The following is a 16,427-nucleotide window of genomic DNA, read 5'->3' as shown; positions in this document are numbered from 1 at the left end:
GAGCTTTAAGGTCTCTTTCAACCCAAACCATTCCATGATTCCATGAAAGGGCAAGAATTGCAGAGATGGCCCCATGAAAGGTCATTAATCAGTAGAGGTGGCCCTGTGAAAGCGCATTAATTGCCTCCATCCCAGACGTGGGTGATTCTCAGGGTTGTATAATGCTCCATCTGCACTCAAGCATCAAAACACCCACGACTTAAGGAATTCAGTGGAAAACACCACACGTGGCTGGTGGAGATGGTGAAAGCTGATCAAGGTGAATCACAGCATTAAAATAACTCGCAGAGGAGATGGCTGCAGAGTGGGGAGCTGGGGCAGATGTTGGAAGTGATTAGTCATCCCCTCAATAAAGGCCTGATGAGCTTTATTGCCCTGAGGTCTCTCCTGTGTCTCTTCCCACCGCGGAGCTGCCGCTCCCGTTCCGTTCGGGGGGATGGAGTCGGGAGGGTCCCAAATGCCCCCTGGGGTGTGCTGGGGGGCGGGGTTTAGGGGCGGGGGCGGGGCTATGCGGGCGCGCACGCAGGAGGCTTGTCCGCTGTCGGCCGCCATCGCCCCGCCCGCCATATTGTGCCCGGCGCAGGCTGAGCGCTGCCGGAGATGGGTGAGGGGGGCGAACGGCGGCGCGACCGGGACCGGCACCGGGGCGGGACCGGGGGAGGATGGGGGTGAACCGGGAGCTGGGGGAAGGGCCGAGCTGCCCGCGGGGCGCTGCAGAGCCCGCAGTTCGCCCCGCCCCGCCGCCGCCGCGAGGGGGGCGGCTCCCGGGCCGCGGCCTGGTCCGGAGTCAGCGGCGCTGCTCCGGAGCCGCGCTCGCCCCTGCAGCCCGGGTGCGTGCTCCTGCAGCAGCCCTGCGGTGCTGCCCTGCGGGTTCATCGTGCCCCGGTGCTCTCCCGGTGCCCGTGCTGTGAGCCTGTAGCTCCCACTGCAGCCCTGCTTGCTCCCCGAGGCCTTTATAGCCCCCTCTGCGCTCTCCTCGCCCGTCTTATGCCCCGTGTGCCCCGCGCTGCTCCCCTTTGCTCCGTGCTTGTGCCCCCAGATTTCCCCTTTCTCCCCTGCAGCCTCTGCCTGCATCCCTGGAGTGTTTGTGGCTCCTGCCTGCACCCCTCTAGACGTTACAGCCCCTGTCCTCTGCCCTCACAGCCACCACTGCTCCTTCAGAGCCCACACCGGGCTCCTAGAGCCCCTGACCTGCACTCCTGCACCTCCCAAGTGTCTCCCCCAGCTCTCTGCCCAGGCCCAGCACTTGCATCCTACGGCTGTCCCCTCTCAGATCTTGTGGTGATGTGGGTGTCAAACCCACTGGTTTGAAGTCCTGTCCATTTGGTGCCCCCCACACAGCCTGTGCACAGAACCTCCTGTTCGCCAGCATCCCCAGCTCACAAGGACTCTGTGTGCCGTGGCCCACACTGGGATTTCTGTGCTTTCCTCTGTACTCACAGCCCTGCAGCCACCTCTGTGCCCCTGTGGTGACACCCACCTTGGGGTGTCTTTGCTTCGCTCAGGTCTAGCTCCAGGCACAGCCCATTTGTGCTCTGTCCCTCATTGTCCAGGACTAGTATATCAGTTGCTAGAGGACTGGAGCTCAGCCTAAGCTTTAGACCTTGTTTAAGAGCAATCTCTAATCCTTCAGCCATTATGTTTTTCCTTTCCCCAGATGCTCAGTGATGCAAACTGGAAATCAGCAGTCAGAAAAAGAAAGGTTAAGCAATTGCTGTGGGCTGATCTGGGTTTCTTCACAGCTCAGATTTCACTTCTAGTAGCTGGTGTGTTATCACCCGTCCTTTTGCTACAGTGTGTAGATCTCCTAAGGTTAAACAGGATCTAGAGGGAGGGCCTTGTTATGGGTGTTACGGTTTACACTGACAAGAAAGCACTAGAAAAGCTAACTTTGGCCTAATGTCTTGTTGAGCTCCGTGCCATCCAAACTTACAACAACAGCATAAAACTCTAAAAATGCTAGTTATTTTTTTCCCCTCTTAAAGGAGCAAAGAAGGAAGAAACCCCTTTGTGTGCTGTTCTGGTGTCCCTTTAAAAGACTCGTGAATATTTTGATTCCTGAACAAAATTCGGCAAAAGGGGACCTAGGTAATACCCCGAATTTACCCAATCCTTTGAGCAAATTATTTAGCATCTCCATAAGTGTATTTGCGCTGCCTGTAAAACAAGGATAACATCACAGCCATGCAGATTAAGTTCCTTGTAAACTGCTTTGGGTTGGGAGAGAGGCATTAAAAACTGCTCCCTGCTCCCCTGGAAGCCTGCATACACTAGGCTTTAGACTCTCAGTGAATTCCCAGCACCTTGACAAGCTGCTGCATGTCCAGGAGTCAGGAGCTATCTGGGGCTGCATCTATAGCCTGTGGCAAATACAGGAGGTGTAGAAAGGGGCTGAGCAAAGTGATCCTTCTTTTTCCTGCAAGGCGGCAGTGTGAGCGATGGGGTATGGCTGACATTGGGGCAGGAAGCAGGTGAGCCTTAAATGATAAACCTTTTCCATTCAGTTCTAAGGTCTGCAGACATCACCAGGCAGTGAAGAGCAGAGAAGGCACCTGGCAGAAGAGCCTCTGCTCCCTGTGTTATTATGGCAGGGGGAAGACGGGGCCCCAACCGCACGTCCTACTGCCGGAATCCCCTCTGCGATCCCGGCGCCGCTGGCGGCTCCGGCCACGCCACGAGTTCCTCTGTCACAGGTGTGCGCTCACGCACCAGGTACGTCCAGCTCGCATGTCCTCATGCCAGCTGCTCCTTAGCAAGCTGTGAGACCACCTCTGTGTCCCCATCTCACACACTGTTGCTTCTCCTGGAGCTCAGCGATCTGTTGCCTCCCAGTGTCCAGCTGGGATCCTCTTTCTCCAGTTGCAGTGTCTATGCTACATGTTCTAATTGGGATAATGTGAGTTCTGATTTCCCTGAGTGCTTTATCAGAGTGGGACAGGCTTCCATGAGACAAATCTTTCTCCAAAGTCTTACTCTGGAGTTCAGGCTGTTACATCTCTTGAGCCCTGAAGTTAACATCAGTCTAGGGTAGAATTTAGCCAGGTCAGGTGATGTGTAGGCTGTGTTTGGGGTTTTCTGCAGGTTATAACCTAGCTGGTTCGTTGCATTTCTGCGATTGAAGTAGAGAGGAGGAAGGAGAAGCAGAGCACCAACAACAGTGCATAAGCAGCAGGTGCCTTTTGATGAACTCTCTGTGAAGAAAATGTGAGATCTGTCTTAACATGCTCCCTGCTTAGAGCCCCAGGCCAAGAAACTTACAGGGATACAGTTATTCAAAAAAGCTATTGCAAGGCCATGGAAGGTGGAGCAATCCACCTTGTACTTACTTTGCTGTGAGAGCACACACAGAGGTCTTTGTCATGAGTAGGTAATGTGGTACAAATCCATGCCCCAGTGTACCTCCAGGGATTCACATCTGATAGCTCTGATAGCTGATACTGTATCAGAGCATAGCAGTACCCTCTGTGGTAGCCTCCATCACCTACGTCCAGTCCAGGCTGAGAAGTCCCAAAGTGCTTTATATGTGTGTGAGACCCTTGTTGCTGCTTTTCCAAGAGCACCCTTGGGTCTCATGTGCCTGTTTCAAGCAGAAAAGGCTTTGTGTTTCTATTTAAAGCCCTTTTCTGGAGAACAGGAATTCATGTTCGTGTACAGGAACAGAGTTTATTGGTGGATTTATCAGTCCTGAGGAGCTGAATCAGTCTGGTCAGCTTGGGAATGTGGGGATTTCAGAGAGGCAGGTTCCTAGAGTTTTCCCTTCATGCACGGCCTTATTTTAGACCATCAGGAGTGATGCACCGTGTCCACCCCTGGGCTCAAAGGCTGTCTGCAGTCATACGCCGAGACTGTTGTGGTTTCGTTTTGCAGTTTTCAGTAGGAGTTTGTGCTCTCTAATTCCTTTGAAACCCACACCCAGATTCCTTTGACTGTTGTTATTTAGAGATTGCAAATCAGGAGAGATTTATCTAGTGTATATTAATTCCCTTCCCTTTGAGTAAAATGGTTGCTGTCTGGGATTGGGTGCGTGCTCACACAGGAATATGCATCTCTGACTAAACTTGTTTTTCCTCCATAGTTGAATGAAATTGAAGAATGGGAAAGGGCTTGGGTTTAATTGCTCTGGATTTCATGTTCAAGTACTCTTAGAAATGTAAATAGCAACTTGAGGCCTTAAAGCTTCCAATTAATTAAGAGGGCCACTGATTGCCTCTTGAGTAGCAAAACACAGCTATGGCTTTTGAACCTGATTCAATGCAAGGGATGTAATGTCAAATGACCTGGTGGTGTAGGCTGGCCTGGTTCCAGATGCTACTCTCACTGAGCAAATGCCTGCTCACATCTGCCTGTAACAGCCATCTGAGACATCTTTGGGTGCTGATGCCTCTGGTTTGTGGCAGCCAGTGACTGTGAGAGTCAGCTTAGGTTTCACAGTCAATATTAGAACACTGTTTGTACAGTGTGAACATGTGGGCTGGAGGATAGCACCATGCTGATCTTGAAGTGACTGCTGGCTTTTGCTTTACCTTGACAGGAGCGGTTCAGGAACAGGTCTTTCCAGCCCACCCTTGGCAACTCAGACAGTTGTCCCCCTCCGGCATTGTAAGATCCCAGAGTTGCCTGTGGAGAGGAGCGTGCTGTTTGAGCTTCAGCTCTTCTTCTGTCATCTTGTTGCTCTGTTTGTCCACTACATCAACATCTACAAAACGGTGTGGTGGTACCCACCCTCCCATCCTCCTTCACACACATCACTGGTAAGCACCGTCAGGCAGCTGCTGGTGGGGATACTCATGGGCTGTCTCCTTGGTCCTTAGACATTGAGTTTTCTAGGTGTGTTTGATGCATTCTACATGTGACACTACAGCCCTGGCAGGTTGCTCAAATGACTCTTACTTGGGAAATTTTGGGCAGTGGCTGTCTGCTTGGCATTTGACATGGTTTAATGGTGGCCTTGGCAGTCCTGGGGTAACGGTTGGACTTATGATCTTAAAGGTCCTTTCCAACCTCGTTGATTCTGTGATTCTGTGCTTCTCATCCTGGAAGAGAGAGTCCAAGGAGAAGAGAATAATTAGGAGCTTCTCTGTCGAGTGTGGGTTTCTGATGCCTGATGGAAAGTAGAATCACTTTGGTTTTGTCACAACAGAACTTTCATCTTATCGACTTCAACGTGCTGACGGTGACAACAATTGTCCTGGCACGCCGGCTGATCAGTGCTGTTGTGAAGGAGGTAAAGTCCCCAAGCAGATCTCAGACCTATTCTTTCCTCTCGGGTGAAACATAAAGCTGTTGCAGTTCCAAACTCTTCTGTCCTTTTCTAAAGAACTTTGTGCTATGTCCAAATCAGAAACTGAGGCATGGGAAGAACAGAGAACAGAAATGAATGAGTGCCCCAAACCATTGCTGTCTTTCTGTGATTGCTTCTGAATTACTGTCTCAACTAGACTATAGTAATTCTGCTTTCTTCCTTGTGAAGAACAGTCTTTGGCTCTTCTCCTGTTCTCTCAATTACTCCATCTCTTTGCAAGGAAGAACCAGTGTAGGTCGATCTCTGCCAACTGTGGAAGCTCTCTGTGGTGAGCAGGTCCAGAAAAGTGGCCTGATCACACCGATAACTACAACACGTTAACAAGAAACTCTGAAAGCTCTCCTCATCCCAGCTTGAGGAATGAGGCTCTGGTTTATGGAGAGTCCAGATTTCAGCCTCAAGAAAGCCTCTCCTTCCTAGTGAAACAAAGCCTTTCACTAGCTCTTCCTTCACTCATATGAAGTTGTTTTTACAGATTGAGTGCTGCTCATTTACTGTTTGCTTCCTGTAGGAAGAGTGGAGGAGTCTCCCTTCTGCCCAGCTCCCTCTTCTCTCTCTGCAGGCCTCACAGAGTGGGAAAGTCTCCCTGCCACGCTCTGTTTTCCTGGTGGTCACTCGGTTTGCTGTTCTCACTGGCACAGGCTGGAGTTTGTGTCGATCGATAATTCACCTCTTTAGAACCTACTCTTTCCTTAATCTCCTGTTCCTGTGTTACCCGTAAGTATCTCTTCTGCCACTTGTGTGTGATTTCTAGTGTTGCTTCAGTGCAGTGGGTGTTGCTCAGTTGAAATGAAGCCTGAGAGTAAATAAGCACTTGATTGCCTGTTAACAGAACTTAAACTACCCTTTTACCTCCTTCTGTGTCACATTTCTTCTTGGTGGTAGGGCATATCTTTAACATTTACCCATATTTCAGCTTTAATGTAAGCGTTGATTCTTAGATTGCTCTGGAAAGGATTGTCTGCTTTTCTCATGGCAGTTAAAGAACCTGTGTCTTTGGTTTACTTCAGTCATTGGGTGCCTGTGCCAGGTAGTGAATCAAACAGCTTCCCTGCTTCATGTTAACTAACAAAAGGAAGCCTGTTCTATTTCCAGTAGCTGCCTTTTCTCTAGTAGGTACAGGAGGAAGCATCTCAAAAATCTGAGACTCTGCTTGTGTTTGAAATCAGATTGGTGAAGCTCTTTCCTGGAGTTTATCTAGGTACCAGATGCTGGTTTTGAGGGGGATGTGATCATGATGCTGATCTGCCACCAGCAAAGGCATCACACAGGGAGCTCATAAGGAAGTAACGGCCTTTCTGCACTTTGCTGCCCCAGGTTTGGCATGTACATTCCCTTCCTTCAGCTCAACTGTGACTTTCGGAAGACGGGGCTCTTTTCCCACGTGGCCAACATCAGTCCTAGGGAGACCAGCGAGGTGACCTCCAGGAGCCGAGACTACCTGAGTGTCCTGAAGGAGACATGGAAGCAGCACACACGGCAGATGTACGGCATGGAGGCCATGCCCACGCACGCCTGCTGCCTCTCCCCAGACCTCATCCGCAATGAGGTGGAATACCTGAAAATGGACTTTAACTGGCGGATGAAGGAGGTGCTGGTGAGCTCCATGCTCAGTGCCTACTATGTGGCCTTTGTGCCAGTCTGGTTTGTGAAGGTGAGCAACGGCCAGCACTGCTCTTGTGGATGCTGCTCCTCCAGGACTGGCTGGGGAGGGTTGCAGAGAGGGGGACACAGAGATGAGGTCTGATTCTTGCTTCTCACTTGGAATCTGGGAGAGGTCAGTCAGGGGGCTGGTCTGCGTGCACAGCCAGCTATATCAAACCCTTTTACAGAGGCCTTGTGAAAAGCAAGAAGCAAAGCCATCTAGGTTTAGCTTTGCTTCAGCTCCAGGTGACAGAGGACAATATTACCCTGATAAAGTGTATTCTGACTGTCAGGAACATGCGCATCCGTTTATGAGGGAGCACTGCCTCTTCCTGCTTCCCCGTGAGGATAGAAGGACTCCAAGCCACCCAGTCCCCACACACTGACCTGTGAGGAACAGAGCCCTGGGACAAGGGGATTGACTTTAGTAAGGGAGGCAGTACAAAGGAGGCTGGACCTTGTTAGGATTATTAGCTGTTTTATTTAAGTTCCTGATATGGTGTACAGTGAGATGTATGTCTTATAGTAAATGTGTCAGACTTCAGGGGTGAGCCCAAGTCCCTTCCCCTGCCGGGCTGATGCTCCCACCCATCATCAGCTGAATTAGGAGAGTATCAGGAGCTGACTCCCTGCTTTTGTGATAGGGGATGATAGCATATATTCACTGTGGTGTGTTCAGAACTTGTACAGCAGCCATCCTATGCGGGTGCTTCTTTCTGAAGTGGGATCAGTAGCTCTGCGCAAAGCCCTTATTTTACCTGCCTGAGTGCTTTGTGTCACACGTTTTTCTTGTCCCCCACAGAATACTCAGTACTATGACAAACGCTGGTCGTGCGAGCTCTTCCTCCTGGTGTCCATCAGCACATCAGTGATCCTGATGCAGTACCTCCTACCTGCACGCTACTGTGACCTGCTCCATAAGGCTGCAGCGCACTTGGGCTGCTGGCAGAAGGTCGATCCAGCCCTCTGCTCCAATGTGCTGCAGCATCAGTAAGGAAGCGGCTTACTCCTGGGTCTGGGGCTGGAGTTTTCTCTTAGTTGGCAGGCCTGTTGACACGGGCAGGGATGGGATGGGCAGCTCAGCTTTCCAGCCACCTCTCCTCCTCTTCTTGCTTACAAGAAAGAAAAACGAAGGCAGAGTTGTTGGCTGACACATCCAACAGCATGCAGACACTGTCTGTGCTGTCCATTTCCAAGTGCAGCAAGCAGATCTCATATTTGGAGTTATGCCTTCTGCTTGTTGCCACAAGTAACTGCTGCTTGTCACTGCCACAATTCTGAGCCTCGGTGGCCAACCTCTGGTCTCGCAGCTGTGGAAGTGGCTCATACGTTCTCCTGCTTGATGGTGGGACAACAGCAGACCCCCCTTCAGCCATGGAGGTAGAAATCAGAACGTTCTGCTTCCCCCCTGCAGGTGGACAGAGGAGTGCATGTGGCCCCAGGGAGTGCTGGTGAAACACAGCAAGAACGTATACAAAGCTGTGGGTCATTACAACGTGGCGGTGCCCTCGGACGTCTCGCACTTCCGCTTTCATGTAAGGTCACGTCTCCTACAGTCCCAGAATCCCAGCCTGGTTTGGGTTGAAGGGACCTTAAAGCTTACCCAGTTCCACCCCCTTGCCACAGGCAGGGACCCCTTCCGCTAGAGCAGGGTGCTCCAAGCCCCTGTGTCCAACCTGGCCTTGAGCACTGCCAGGGATGGGGCAGCCACAGCTTCTCTGGGCAGCCTCTTGGTCCTGTTCTGCTGAACACTGAACTGCCTGAGCTGGCTGTGGCGGGAGGGCTGTCCATGGTGTGTGAGGGCGGCAGAACAGGTTGTGTTTGGCACATATTCTCCCATTGGCACTGCCAGAGGGCAACTGGTCCCTGCAGCCCAGGGCTCTGTCTGGAGCCATTCAGTGGTGCATATTAAGGGAAATCCCAGGGAATCCTCACAGGCCTCTGCTACCCGCACCCTGTGGAAAACACAACCCAAAGGGCCTCATTGTGGTCTCTCCTACAGTTCTTTTTCAGCAAACCCCTGAGGATCCTCAACATCCTGATCCTGCTGGAAGGAGCCGTCATCTTCTACCAGCTTTACTCACTGATTTCTTCAGAGAAGTGGCACCAGACCATCTCACTAGCTCTGATCCTCTTCAGCAATTACTACGCCTTCTTCAAGCTGCTGCGTGACCGTCTTGTGCTGGGCAAAGCCTACTCCTACTCTGCCAGCAGAGACTCAGAGCAGAAGTTAAATTAAACTGATTGCACTGGTGCTCAGCTGATGATGAAACGAACAAAACGAGATCCTCAGAGCTTTGTATTTTTGTTACCACTGCTTTTTTCTTTGATACCTGATGTAATTAAAAGGAAAAAACATATTTTTTTACTCCCAACCATTGTTTGTGTGTTCGTTGTTTGGTAAAACTCCCCCGAGAAGCCTCCTCCTGTTTGTGTTTGAGAGGAGTGGTTGATGAGCAGCTGCACTGAGGTTTGGGAGGTCCGATTGCTGCTGCTGGTGCTGGAGCCACCTCCAGCTGGTGCTGGGTGGGAGGATGAGCGTTCAGGGGGTATCAGAGCTCACACCTTGCATCCCTTTACCGGGGCTGAGCCCTGACCCCAACTCCTGCACTCCCGCAACGGAGTTCTCCATTGCCCCACAGAAATGGGTTGACAGCCGGTGAGAGCTGCTGCAGTCCCCCCCTCACCCCCAGCAGATGGTTTGGGGTCTGCAGTGCTGGGGGGGGGTGGGAGGTGGGGGGCGAGGCGGGGGCGCTCAGTGGAGCTGTGGGAGGCTCGGGGGGCTCCGGTCGCCCCAGCTCTGCCGTGTCGATGTCGGGGCTCCCGCTCCTGCCCAAAGCGCCGGGGAGGACGCACGCGGAGGTCACCGGGCGGGGGGGGGGGGGGGGTCCGCTCTTCGCTCCGCTGCGACCCCGCCGCCGCCAGGGGGCGCCGGGGGCCCGCAGGCTCCAGCTCCCGGTGCCCCGGCTCCTGCGGCGCCTCCGGTCTCGGGCCGCGGGTGTCGGCATCGCCGCGGCAGAGCGCGGAGGTCGGACCCCGGCCCGGGGCGGATCGGCCCCCGCAGCACTCGGGGCAGGACCGCAGCGCCGGGCTGCGGGAACGCTGCGCCCGGCCGTGCCGGCGGGAGGAGCCCGGCAGCAGCGAGGGACCGAAGGTGCCCCGGGGGTCTCGGTGCCCGCAAGAACCCCACAGCCAGCCCCGGGACACGGCAGGGATACGGTGGGGATAAGGCCACGGTGGGGCCAAAGGCCACCGGTATCCCGTTACCAGCTGCCGTGGGCCAGCAGGGGAAGGGCCCGGCAAGGAACAGGAGGAAAGACGAGAGAGTGGGGATCCCGCGGAGCCCCAGGCTGCAGTGCAGCCGAGCCCCACAGAGGCCCCCGCACCCAGCACCGGCCCCGGGTCAGCACCATGCAGGGACGGGAACGGGACGGAGCTGAGCCCATACACGGGAAGGATGAGGGCAGGGATGCTTCCCTGGTTCCTGCTGCGGGAATGCTGCAGGAAGAACCCCAAAATCCCCTTGGCACATGCAGTGGGATGGGGCTTGGGGGTCAGGGTCCAGCCTGTCCCCAGGCTCTCACATTGCCTCAGTCTCTTCCAGCTCCAGTCCTGGTGGGAATGTCGGGGCACTGTGGGCAGCTGTGCCTGAGCGGCGACCCCGTCCCCAGCGTGGCAAGAGGAAAGAGCCATGTCCAACCTTTCCCAAGGATGAGGATTTCCTTCCTCCCATTGAGCAGGGCCCCTGAGGTTAGCACGCAGCTGTGGGGCTCTCGGCCTGCAGGATGTGGGGCCTGGCAGGGAGCTGTGGGGCAGAGGCACCCCCTGACACCCTGCGTGGGGTGAAGTTCCCAGCAGGACCCCCATTTCCTCCCCTGCCTGGCCAGGACCCCATGCAGATGCCTGCAGGGGGGAGGGAGCCAGTTCGGTGGGGTCAGGATGAAGACGTGGATGTCTCCTCCTCTCCGTCCTCATGGCTCCCCTTTGCCCAGCCTGAGCGTCCTGCAGATACTTCTGGGAAAACAAGAGGTTGGATGCAGAGATAACGGATTCCCAGAAGAGGCTCTTCCTGCAGGGGGAAGCGTGCTCCGGGAGCTGGGACACGTCTCCTGTCTCGTTTCTCTCAAATCCTCTCTGACAGTTCACAGGGGCTTTCCCAGGTGAGGACATCCAAGGGGAGATCCCAGGTGGGAATTCCCGTGGGAGCAGCCGTCCTCGAGGTGACTTCACTGGGGCCGCAGCTGCCTTGGTGACACCAGGGGTCCCAGGCAGCCCAAATGCGTCTCTTGGCCTTGCTGGGCCCCATCTGCCACCCCCCCTGTGCCTGCCCATCTCAGGATTAGCAGCCAGACGCCAGGCACAGGTTCGCTGCAGGCAATGGGGCTCCTCAGGAAGGAGGTTACAGACATCACAGTGCAGGAAGTTAGGGCTGGTCCCACAGCTGCAACCCATGGGGCTTGGAGCAAGCTGCTCCAGTGGAAGGGGTCCCTGCCCCTGGCGGGGGTTGGAGCTGGATGAGCTTCAAGGTCCCTTCCAATCCAAAGCAGGCTGGGATCCTATGAGCCTATGATACAGCCTGGGGTGACTCCAAGCATGGGACATCCAGATAAAGGCCATGCTGGGGATCATGGAGCAAAAAGCCAGACAGGAATTCCCCCCCATGGGGCACAGCCAAGCCCTTCCTTGTGCAGACCCAAAAATGGGGCACATGCACAGGGGTTAAGCTTCAGCCTCCCAAGCCCCTTCAGAAATCCTCCCACTGCTTCCCAGCAGAGAGAGGTGATGGGAAGTAGCTGTTTTCCCTGCAGAACCCATCCCAACATTCCTGAGGAGCCACATCTGCCGCCTGCAGCCCCTTTCCTGTGACCTACGTGCAGACGGGAACCCGCCGCTCCTGCCCCGGCCGGGCACTGACAAAGCACAGCAGCTGCAGAGCGCTCAGCGCAGCACCCCTGATCCGCAGACCTGCCCCACACCTGCACACATTGGGCGTGATCTGGGGCACAAACGCGGGCACACATCTCCCACCCACCCCTGCAAACCTCCGTTCTTCCCCCAGGGCAGAGGTGGAGCCACCGCCACCTTCCAGCGTGAGCGCAGCGGCGGTTCCCGGGATGAGCCTGTGGCAGTGGTACCCCACTGGGGACCTGACACACCCCCCCCAACTCCTCCTTGTCCCCCACCTGGACACCCCACTAAGCCAAAGGTGCCCAGCCCAGGCACGCTCTGGCCTGTGTTCTCTGTCATCTGGAGCCCGGTGGCTTTAATTCTTCCTTAATAATTGTTCATTAATGAAGCCAAGACCTGGGCTGATGAAGGGTTCATTTGCTGCTGCCGTCTCACACCGTAGCAGGTTTTGTGTGTGATGAAGGGGAAAAAACATCACAGGGGAGTGATGGGATCATCCTCCCAGTGCTGATCCCACCAGTGTCCCCACTCCCATGGGATGGGGATGGGGCCTCCCAGGCCCTGCTCTCCCCAGACCCAGATCCATGGGCTCCCCATGGGCCCTGGGCTCCCAAAAGCAGGAGCTGCTGTTCCAAGCAGAGCCACATCGGCCACCGCTGCCCCACCACTGCCTGACCTTGCTCCAGGCTCCCCTGGCCAAAACCAGGGCAGGACATGGCCCATGAGGCCCCACACTGAGACCTGCCGTGATTGGCAGCCCTGAATTAGTGTAACCATACCCTCATTAGCACCTTCACACACACACGGCCTCGTTTTCTCATCTCAACAAGCCCACGGGGCAGACAAACATGGGGAGGTGCTGCCCTGGTCCACTGCTCATCACCTGAGGCTGCCGAACTCATAGCACTTGTGCAGCAGAGAATGGCGCTGGCATCCTCATCCCCACCGCACAGTCCCCATGGGGAGATGATGACTCTGAGCACTACATCGCATGGAGCAGCCTGGGATGCAGATGGACCAGTGGAGCAGAACTGTCCGCTCTTCCCCTTCTGCTCTTGCTGCCATTTAACCCAACTGTTCCCAGAAGTGGCTGTAGATGTACAACAGCTCCATCCTCTGCTCCAACAGCCAGAGGGACGGGAGCTGCCAGCACTGCTGCTCACTGGGCACCACGCTGGGCTGAGAAGCTGCATTACTCTGGGTCTAAATGACCCCCGTGATACAGGCTGGAAACTCCCAATGACTGAAAGGAATGACTGAGAATGGACTGATCGGAGCCTTTGGAGTATCCAAAGAGCAGGGGACAAGGAGGGAGCAGGTCTCCCACCTCCTGGGAGGTGGCAGCCTCTTTGGTGGCCCCATCCTAGGCTCTATGCAGGCTGAGCCCTCCCAGGTGTCCAAGGGACCACAAAGGACCCCCAAACTCACCTCAAAAGGACCTCTGAGCAGCAACAGGGGGGCCCCAGGGGTGCCAGGCTGTGTGGCCCCAGATGGCTGCAGCATCTCCCACACGTATCTGCAGAGCCATGGGCCCGCCTGGGCAGGGATCTTGCTGGCACCAGGAGGGTTCCAGTCCCCCATGAGCCGCACGTGCACTGGGGCCGGGCTTCCTCCCGCTGCAGCCCCGAGCCTTTCCGCTGCTCTTCCGCCAACCCTGGGGCCGCCGGCTGCCTTCCTGCCCTGCCGCCCTGTTTCCTGCCCGTGCTCCCGGTGCTCCCTGCTTTCCCTGCAGGGCCAGAACCATCCATCCTCCCTATGGCTCTTCTCTGGGACAGGGGGACCTGCCCCCAGCACAGAGTCCCCAAACACCGCTCTGGGACGCAGCCCCAACGCCACTGTGGAAAAGACCCAGCTCAAACAGGGACTTCCAGGGGGTCTGTGTTTCTCCACCCAATTCTCCCAGCTCAGTGATAAAGGCATCAAAAGGAGCAAGTCCCGGGTGGGACCACCCCTGCGGAACCGCGGTTCCTTGGCTCCCATCACTTTTGGGATCTGCCACTGATGTAGTCTTGAACCCGCAGCAGGGATCCCGCACTGCGCCGCCTTCAGGGTGGGAATGCGCAAGACCATCGATACCCCCAGTGCAAACCCCTGCGGCCGCGGGGAGCGGAGGGTCCCGCACAGAGGGGCCGGGCCGGCCCCGCTCCCTGCCGCAGTGCCCACGCTGATCCCCAGGGTTTCACCCAAACGGGTCAAGTGCGCGGGCCCCAGCCTGCAGCAGCAGCGCCGGGGGCGCCCAGGGAGCAGCGGCAGGATGAGACCTGCGCAGGTGCCCCGATGACCCAGCAGCCACAAGGGAGCAGCAAAGAGGGAGGCAAAAAGGATTCCTTCCTCCTGGAGTGAGCTGTGTCCCTGCTCCACACCACAGCCCCTGCTGTACCCCACCCAGGCACCCCTCAGGGTGAGGATAGGGAAGGGCTCCTTATCACCCTTCCTGGGTGACGCAGGGTTTGCTCATCACCGCTGCTGCCCAGGGCCACCCTGCTGCAGTGTCACCTCCGCTGAGAGCTTCACCCCGCGCTGCAGGGGTGATGACCCTCACATGTGTTTTGTCCCTCCCTGCCCCACAGCTGCCTGGCCAAGACCCACCAGGGTTTTCTCCCTCCATTTCCAGCGCAGCTGGGAACATCCCAGGGGACAGAGGGCATGGGGGAGGTTCACTGCACACCGGGTGCTGGCAGCAGCCCCGCGCCAGCCGGGAATAAGGGAATTAGGAACCAGTCTCATTGTCACTGCTGGCTGCGGGATGGGGTCATGGATGGCAACACAGGGCAGAGCATGGCTGTGGTGCTTTGGCTGCTGCCAGCACTGCAGCACCCAGCTCTGGTGAGCCTGGAGGTTAATTAGTGAGTGTTAATTCATGTTAATTAGTCAGAGGAGCTGAGAGACTGATTCCTCCTCTGCCGCCTGGCTGGGGTGTGCAGGGCCTGGCTGGTGAGGGGCACAAAGGAGTGTGTGAGGGACGAGGGATGTGGAGCTCCCTCTGGGTGATTCACGATATTCCTCAACTTTGTTGCCTGACAGCAAGGGCTGAGACCCCTGAGGAAGCTGCAAGGATTTCCAACCGGGCGTGGGAAAACTCCCCCACCGGGATTTCCTCCTTTCTCCAGGGTCCAAACACAGCTCTCTGGGGGTGAAGAAGCCCCATGGGCAGCAGCAAGGCTAGGAAGAGCAGCACTGGGCTCTGCTGCAAGGAGGGAAGAGGATGGGAAACACGGCGTGGCTGCATCCAGCCAGAACGGAGCCCCTCTCCAGGCTGGGGGCTGAGCAAGGGATGAGGCTGCTGCATCTCACACCGGTTTAGTCAATCTGGCCTCACAGCTTGTGCTGCTGTTGACTTCTGCGGTTTCTTTCTTCTTAAACCAGGATTGCAACCACAAAAATACTAAAAAAGGCAAAACCTTAATCCTGTAAATCCTGTGCTGAAGGCCTCAGAGTGGGGTGCCCACGGTCAGATGCAGCTCAGTGTCTTTACGGGGGTGTTGCAGCCACCACATCAGCTCTGCAAATGGCACCGAGATCAAATCAGCTGCGTGCCAGAGCAATCCGTTACCCTGCCAGGGCAGCAGGGATGCATCCATCCTACTGCGGCACTGGCACCACGGTGAGGGCCACGCCAGGGCAGGGACACATGGTCCACACTGAGGCCTTGGGCTGCCGCTAACTGAGGGAAGCAGGGTCTGTGTCCCCACGATGCGGCTGAGCTGATGTCGCCCCCAGCTCCCAGCCATCTGGCTGGGCTGTGCTAAAGGCCTAGAGAAGCTGTCGAGAAACGAGGTCAGGGCTGTGACGGCAGTGGGGATGGGGTCAGCCTTCACCTACTTTGCCTTCCCTCATCACCCTCTTCTGTGTCCGGTGGGACCTAATTGTCCAGAGCAGGGACTGCTCTTTGGGATGTCCTTGGAGCACAAATGGGAGCCCAAAGCAAGCCCCAGCCCTGGCTGGTGCCATGTGCTGGGTGGACTTTGCACCACCGCAGCATTACTGCAGCCCAGCAGCACCAGCAGAGCTGAGCAGAAGGGCTGCACCACACCTTGAGGAAAAGCTGCCCATGCCCTCAGCACTGCTGGGGACACACAGGGCATCCGACACCAGCACAAGGGGAGCACAGAGCCCCCGACCCCCTGCAGATACTCCAGGATATGGTCAGGAGGCACAGCGTGCACCCAGAGGTGCCACTGCTGCCCAGCCCGGGCACATGGTGCAGTGACAAAACTGTGCCCGCACATGAGCACAATGTGCATGTGCGAGCCCCCACAAGCAGCTGCCTGCATGTCATGCATTTTTCAGAACAGGGTTAGTGGGTCACACCAGCACCCGAGGCTCTGCCCAGCTGAGCTGCTTTGCTGCCAAACCCAGCACCACGGCACTGACAGGGCTGGGGCAGGCAGCAGCTGAGGCCAAGACAAGGCGCTGTGGCTGCAGCTCCCTGGGGCTGTGATGATCTTAATGCCCTCACCAACTCCAGCCATCACACACTGGCATCCAAGAAGCCAGCCCAGTGCCCATCCTGCTGCCAAGAGGCAGGGAGCAGTCAGGGAGGACACATGCACCATCCCGGGGGATGATGCAG

At 56.1% G+C, this 16,427-nt stretch overlaps 1 protein-coding gene across 1 annotated transcript; it reads left to right on the top strand.

The window, feature by feature from the left end:
- Window positions 1-2,584: 2,584 nt before the first annotated feature.
- TMEM39B (transmembrane protein 39B) lies at window positions 2,585-9,321 on the top strand. The gene is made up of 8 exons (XM_065697610.1): window positions 2,585-2,712; window positions 4,532-4,751; window positions 5,141-5,224; window positions 5,865-6,019; window positions 6,620-6,956; window positions 7,749-7,936; window positions 8,361-8,481; window positions 8,949-9,321. The coding sequence occupies exons 1-8, from the start codon at window positions 2,585-2,587 to the stop codon at window positions 9,183-9,185; spliced, it is 1,470 nt and encodes a 489-aa protein (XP_065553682.1). The 3' UTR covers window positions 9,186-9,321.
- Window positions 9,322-16,427: the final 7,106 nt, after the last annotated feature.

Source organism: Lathamus discolor, chromosome 18 (assembly GCF_037157495.1).
Source record: "Lathamus discolor isolate bLatDis1 chromosome 18, bLatDis1.hap1, whole genome shotgun sequence".
In the NCBI taxonomy this organism is placed as follows: Eukaryota; Metazoa; Chordata; class Aves; order Psittaciformes; family Psittacidae; genus Lathamus; species Lathamus discolor.
The sequence above is the reverse complement of the archived record's forward strand: the minus strand, read 5'-3'. Positions and strand labels throughout refer to the sequence as shown.